Source organism: Medicago truncatula, chromosome 2 (assembly GCF_003473485.1).
Source record: "Medicago truncatula cultivar Jemalong A17 chromosome 2, MtrunA17r5.0-ANR, whole genome shotgun sequence".
NCBI classification, from domain to species: Eukaryota; Viridiplantae; Streptophyta; class Magnoliopsida; order Fabales; family Fabaceae; genus Medicago; species Medicago truncatula.
This window is the reverse complement of record NC_053043.1, coordinates 41,430,377-41,437,510: the sequence shown is the minus strand read 5'-3', so window position 1 is coordinate 41,437,510 and position 7,134 is coordinate 41,430,377. Positions and strand designations below refer to the sequence as shown.

Sequence of the window (7,134 nt, the reverse complement as noted above, 5' to 3'; positions counted from 1 at the left end):
ATACCTAAATAAATTAATCCTAAGTCGAGTTATTTAGGTTAATCTGGTTCAATCATGTGGTTCAACTAATGACTCAGTGAATGATACGACCATTAACCCAATCACTTAGTATCTCTGTCGAGTCGATGACTATGTCAAGTTTTAAAACTATGTATTTAATTTATAATATTTTCTACTAGAACTTGGGACCCAATAAATAAGAAACAACATAAATAAATATTGCAAAAAGAGTCTTTCATTTGGAAAATTATAACAAACTTGAGGGGTTAAACTGCAAAGAAAAGAATGTCACTATCATCATTGTTTTTGTTCTTATTGTACGCGCCAGAAACAAAAACCTGAGTGAGAAAAACAGTAAGAGTGAGTCAAAGTGCCGTCTTCAAACCTACAAAATGCAAACATATGTTCTTCTCAGTTTTCACATCACCCTTTAGCCATTTCTAGTTTTCAGAGTTTTTGCTTCTTCAAAAATGGTGGAAGATGAAGATTACAGAAGAAAGGCCAAGATTGCAGTTGTTGCTATTGTTGTACTTGCTTCTCTTGCTGTTTTTGCTACTTTTGTTGCCTTTTCTTACTATTGCTACATCAGTCACAAAGTTTCCAAGCGTAGGCGTAAAAGCCATAAAGGTTTGTTCTGTTGTTTCTGTTTCTGTTTCTGTTTGGGTTATGAGAAAATATGAGAAAATGGGGTGTTGTGTTTTGGGGGGTGTGAGGAGAAAAAGTTTGATTTTTCACATTTGAATGAAAGAGTGATATAAGGGTTATTTAGATTCAGCTTCACTGAAAAATGGCTAATGTGTTTTTTGTAGTTTTCTATTTTTGTTTTGCTTTGAGGTTATTTTTGTTTTGTTGCATTTTTGCCAACCCTTGATTTGGATCTTGTGGAGTATCTGCAAAAATTAGTGAATAATGGAGTCTATTTTGGGATAAAGATTCGGTGACTTTGTGGTGAGAAAATCACTATGACTTTAATGTATTTACAAGAGAGAGAAATGAAAAAGAAATAATAAATATGATTAGAGATATCAATATCAATATAGGAGAATGACACAAAATCATCGTGTCTTTCCCGCCTTAAAGATAGTAGATCGGGCCCCATTTTTTGGGGGAGATTTCGATTTAGCATCGACACATTAGATTGAAAATGTGTGACTATCTTTAAGGAAGTTAATCATGTTTATTTTCTCAAATTATTATCAGTTTCAACCTGTAAGTGGAGTGGTTCATAGGGAGGTTTTAGTTTACTTTAATTTTATGCAGCTTATTTAACCATAAGAACTGGAACATTTAGCTGACAAAAGGCATTGGAACATTTGTTATGTTGGTTTATGTTGCAATGTTTGTCAGTTGTGCTATTTGCATGTGCTTGTTTTTTGTCTGAAAATTTGGAGTGTTTCATATGTGAAGTGAAAATTGTTTTGCCATCCTGCTCTTTTCAACCTTGGATATCAAATTCCACTTGCTAATTGTTATACTTTTTCAACCAAAATAATTGTATATTTTCTTTTTGTACGGTATGAATAATAATGATAGTCACATATGGATCTTTATATTGGAATGTGATGTATCTTGAAAAGTGGAATGATGCTTTTTATGAACTCATTGGTTTTAAAGTAACTTTTGGTTATTTATTTTTGAGAGTTCAGTTTTTCTTTTTTTACCTTTTTATGAGCAAATTGATAGTCCACTTACTGATAGACTTTGTTTGGTTTTATATTAGTTGAAGAAGCTATTGATAACCTCAACGAGAAAAGTGATTTTGCAAACCTACAAGTTGTTGCTGAGAAAGGACTTAAGGTGTTCACTTTCAAGCAGCTGCATTCTGCTACTGGAGGTTTCAGCAAGTCAAATATAGTCGGTCATGGTGGATTTGGACTTGTTTACCGTGGAGTGCTCAACGATGGAAGGAAGGTTGCGATTAAATTAATGGATCAGGCAGGAAAGCAAGGAGAAGAAGAGTTTAAAGTTGAGGTTTGTACATTTTCATATGCACTTCATTTGCCTTGTTATAAAATCTGTAGAATATGGATCATAATGATTTTTTTTTTTTTGGCATTAAGTCAATGAATTCGATAGAGATCATTGACCTTGGAAGACATTTTATTTTGCGAATTGGTTGATTAATTGCATCTCATTGTAGGTGGAATTGCTAAGTCGGTTGCATTCTCCGTATTTGCTTGCATTGCTTGGATACTGCTCTGATCATAATCATAAGCTGCTGGTGTATGAATTTATGGCGAATGGTGGTCTGCAGGAACATCTTTATCCTGTCAGCAATAGCAGTAAGTAATAAAATGCGCTCAAGTTGTGTTTGCACTCTTTGAAGATGGTGCAATTTTTTGTCCAATATTTTGTTATTTGTAATGTTGGAGTTGATTTTGATGAATTGTTTTCTTGTAGATTCCAGTGTCATGTCTGTTAATCTAGATTGGGAAACTCGATTAAGAATAGCACTTGAAGCTGCCAAGGGTTTGGAATATCTTCATGAACATGTCAGTCCTCCAGTGATTCACAGAGATTTCAAGAGCAGCAACATCCTCTTGGACAAAAAATTTCATGCTAAAGTTTCTGATTTTGGATTGGCAAAGCTTGGACCTGATAGAATCGGTGGACATGTTTCAACTCGTGTTTTAGGCACTCAGGGATATGTTGCCCCCGAGTATGACTCATAACTCATAATCCGTTATTACATTATTTTGTTTACTCTCTTAGTGTATCTTCATTTTTTTATATGCGCTACTTTGAGTAGTTTCCTCTTATGAAAAATGATTGATTATGCAGATATGCACTGACAGGGCATTTAACAACAAAATCAGATGTGTATAGTTATGGTGTTGTACTTTTGGAGCTTCTCACTGGTCGAGTGCCGGTTGATATGAAGAGACCTCCTGGCGAAGGTGTACTCGTTACTTGGGTATGTTAATTCTTTTCACCCATCTTGACTCTTTATTAATCGGTGAAAGTTATTATGGCCCTGCTTGGATAAACAATTTAATTAAATTAAGTGTTTATCATATAAGTGTTTATGCATAAACTATTTCCATAACATAAGATAAAATAAAGTCAAGCTGCTTTCACATAAGCTATAAGCTGTCTACATAAAGCTATCTTGGAGAGCTTATGGAAATAAGCTGGAAACAACTTAGGGGCATGTCATTAACTGTTTCCATAAGATCTCACAAGTAATCTCACTAGTGTTTATGGTAGTAGATAAGCTCACATAAGTCAATCCAAACACACCCTTAATTAGTTGGCATTCTAGTATGTGTACTTACAAGAAGCTTATTACCTATATATCACTTGCACTTCTTTACCAAACTCGCATGCACTGTTTGTGTTTAGGCTTTGCCACTTTTGACTGATAGAGAAAAGGTTGTAAAGATTATGGATCCAGCATTGGAGGGACAGTACTCAATGAAAGATGTTATCCAGGTAGCGGCGATTGCGACAATGTGTGTGCAACCAGAAGCAGATTATAGGCCTCTCATGGCAGATGTAGTGCAGTCTTTGGTGCCATTGGTGAAGACTCACAGATCTCCCTCAAAAGTAGGCAGCTTCTCTAGTTTCCAATCCCCCAAGTTGTCCCCTGGCCCTGCCCAATATCCAGTTGATGCAAATGTGTAATGTATAATCAGCATTTAAATTAAGGATTAACACCAGACTTGGGACTTAGATTTGTGTGCTTGGTAGTCTATGGTTAATTTGTAATCTTAAACCTTATGGTGCTCTTTTGTAGCGGAAATATTTATGGTTTTAGATGGCTCATGTTTTTTTGGGTGTAAATTGAGTAACTTCCGCGCGGAACTGCATAAACGTATCTCGAGTTGGGGTAGGACCAAATTTATAATGGTAGGTTCTACCTTTTTTTAGGGAAATGGTAGGTTCTACCTTAAATATCTTTATGCAAGTGTTCTGTAAGATAAGGTGAATAGTTGGTGGCTTCGTGTTTTACTAATTGTTTGTTAGCTTAAGAAAGTGGAGGAAAACGGAAGTTTGAGAACTTGGAAGAGAGAAGAAAAGTGGAATCATATATTGAAATTGATTTTTTTTTAATAAGAAAATATTTAATGTGTGGTTCATAATAGATTTAACTCAAGTGACAATGTCGATATTGTTAAGCTAGACACAATCACCCAAGTTCAAATTTGAGACCTCGCATTTATGTAAATTTTAGGTGGTGTTTATCACTTATTTTCTAGATAAAAAAATGTTTGTTAATATGTTATGTCAATAGTTATGACTTGAATCCTAAATCTCCTTAAACTCATTTGGAGTCCTAGTTCAACTATTTGAGCTACACCTTAGGAGATGTTGAAATTGATATGAAATGCACAAATACAATAAGTATTTAATTTATCGGCATCATTAGACGCTAAGAATATCTTCAATGATAAGTTTGTAAGGAGCTCGACCTTGACCCATAACAAATATTAAATGGCTCTCACAATGTCATATCACACTTATGCAACTCAAGCATATTTTGTTTCAATGATTAAAAAATTATGCAAATTTTATGAAATTCGCACAGTTGCACTTTTAATGATTTTTCTTACACAACTTTGTTGACACGGTAGCTTATTTAAGTTATTTTTTACTACCCCCGTTTATTTAAGCATTTTTTTTTCATAATATGATTTAACCAGGAGAAGAAAAAAAAAAGACTAATCATTTTATGAAACCTTGCTTAAATACTTTCATTGGAGATGATCTAACAACCGGTAACTGAAATTTAATAACTGCTAAACATTATCTAACTAACCACAACTCCCCAGAAGCTGGAAAGAGGTAATCATATTGTCAACGTTGTCAGTTTTGGATTCTACATAGTAACTGCGTCAAACTGTAATCGAACTCAATTGTCGTAATGTGACACACAACCCCCCCACCAATCTCAAATTAATTTTTGAGATCAATTACCATGTGTTACTGCAGTTCAGTGGAGAGAAGAATCCTCCTATACCAATACCTTTTCCACCATAAAGGTTGGGGGTGTAATATTTTTTTAGAAGGTATGAAAAAATCACCTAAACGATAAAATAAATAAGGGAAATGTTAACTTGTGCCCTTAAGACACATGTAAGAATTCCACTAATAGTAATTGTGTATTGAAAACTGTGTTAATTTATTACTCAAGTTGTTTAATACTAATTTTTTTCCATTAAATTCTTAATATTAATGAAATGAAATTAATGTTTAACATGTACCCTGAGGGCACATGTTAACATGACCCAATAAATAATTGGAATAATTTAGCAAGTATCTATTTTCCATCATCGTTATCCTTAGGTAGGTATGGTCCTCAATCTTAAAATATTGTGAGGATGGTGCAAGTTATAAGAAACTGGTGATTTGATTGTGATAATATTTTTGTTGAATCATGCATGCATGATAATATTTTCCATCCCCGTATTTCTCTTTCCGGTGACATTAAAGGACGGATCCAGAATTTACAAATGGGGTTAAAATTATATATCCTATTATAAATATTGTATATAGTTATTCAAAAAAAAGTATCATATATAAAAATAAAGTTAAATTCTATTTTTATTCTTTTAATGGTTCGAACCTTAGACCTAACATATTTTATACATTGTTCATATCAACTGAGTTAAACTCACGAGAACGTAATACATTCCTTTATAGTGAAGGTATTGGGTGTGCATGCCCCCAATATGTTATGCATTGATCGGTGTTTGTGTATATTTATCTAGGTATGTGTTGGCCACTAAATTAATAGCAAAATGGAAAGAAAAAAAAAAAGTCTATGTGATTCAAACTCTATTTTCTATATTGAACCAAACTTAAAGGTAATGGGTGTAGGTGTTTTTTATTTTTTGTGAATATTGACTTTGGCCCTTTTTTTCTAAAAAAGAAAAGAAGTCTATATGAATATTAATGTAGTATAAAGAAATTAAATTTATTTATTGTCTTAATTTTTAATTCAAAAGTATCAATATATAATGCATAAGTACACCTACTTTTTCGTATAGGCAAAATAAAATAAAATAAAATCCATGATCAAACCACCTTTGACCATCGATTGATTCCATTCATATTTGATTGGTCCCAGACCCCTAGTACTATCATGGCATTATATAGAAAAGCTCAAATTAATAAATAATAAATAAAGATGCACACACAAAAAAAAAAAAACTTTTAAAAAAAGCAAAAGAAAATTAAGGAAAAATAAAACATTTTGAATTCGTTATTACTCCTTCATACGTCGCTTTTGCGCAACGTGCAATACCACACACGAAGCTTAGTTTTCAAAGGTCTTAATTGCATATGGCCATGCCGTGACAGGAGTTAGGATTTATATCCAATTTAGACACATTCCTATAATAATATACCCACTAAATTTGTCAAATCAAATCATACTTCTTCTAGAAATATACTTGGTTACATTGTACCAAAAAAAATATATATATACTTGATTACAGTAATTTATAAATAATGATTCACTAAGAAATATAATCGGTCACAATTATTCAATAAATGTAGAAAGTGATTTTTTATTATATTAGTGATCGTAAAGTATATGTTAAGACTCGTTCCTTTATTATGAGAGATTCATGTAAACACTCTATATATTAAGAGTTGATTCCATGAAGCCACTTGAGTTGGCCTTGTGATAGCTTGGAATTTAGAAGTGTGCTCCTCCTCAAGGTTTTGGGTTCGAATTTTTTTGATGTCAATTTAGGTGTAATATGATGAGAATCGTATGAATTTCATCTAATAAAGAATTGAATGTCAAAGAGATTGTTAGAAGAAAATTGTACATAACATTTTTCTTTTACTTATCTATTCAAAATACAAACCTCCTTTGAGAATACTATCATGGCATTATATTTGAAATGATTTGAAACTATCACATGGTCAAATGTTTATTTCTGTAGAGATTAAAAATTTAAGTGACCCATATTTAAATGACCATTTGTATAACTAATTAGCCAATAACCAAAATATGAAATCGTGTGAAAAAGCCATTTAAAAGACATGGGTTGGTATAGAATTAGAAAGAAAAAACAAATGAGCAATGTGAATTTGTCCCCTCAGAAAATAACAGAACGATGAAGTTGTGTTTGACTAATAAACCCAACTCTAATCAAGTTGCTGTCTATGCATGCAACTAGA

The 7,134-nt window shown here is 32.6% G+C and overlaps 1 protein-coding gene across 1 annotated transcript; it reads left to right on the top strand.

Moving 5' to 3' along the window:
• Window positions 1-316: 316 nt before the first annotated feature.
• On the top strand, window positions 317-3,783 carry LOC11410710 (probable serine/threonine-protein kinase PBL23). Its single transcript, XM_003596674.4, has 6 exons — window positions 317-627; window positions 1,721-1,971; window positions 2,141-2,282; window positions 2,401-2,659; window positions 2,782-2,914; window positions 3,343-3,783. The coding sequence occupies exons 1-6, from the start codon at window positions 471-473 to the stop codon at window positions 3,622-3,624; spliced, it is 1,224 nt and encodes a 407-aa protein (XP_003596722.2). The 5' UTR covers window positions 317-470; the 3' UTR covers window positions 3,625-3,783.
• The last annotated feature ends 3,351 nt before the right edge of the window (window positions 3,784-7,134 follow it).

Coding starts and splice junctions, on each gene's coding strand:
- LOC11410710 (XM_003596674.4), top strand. CDS start 471: ATGGTGGAAGATGAAGATTACAGAAGAAAGGCCAAGATTGCAGTTGTT. Junction 2,283..2,400: donor TTATCCTGTCAGCAATAGCA/GTAAGTAATAAA, acceptor GTTTTCTTGTAG/ATTCCAGTGTCATGTCTGTT. Junction 2,660..2,781: donor CAGGGATATGTTGCCCCCGA/GTATGACTCATA, acceptor TTGATTATGCAG/ATATGCACTGACAGGGCATT.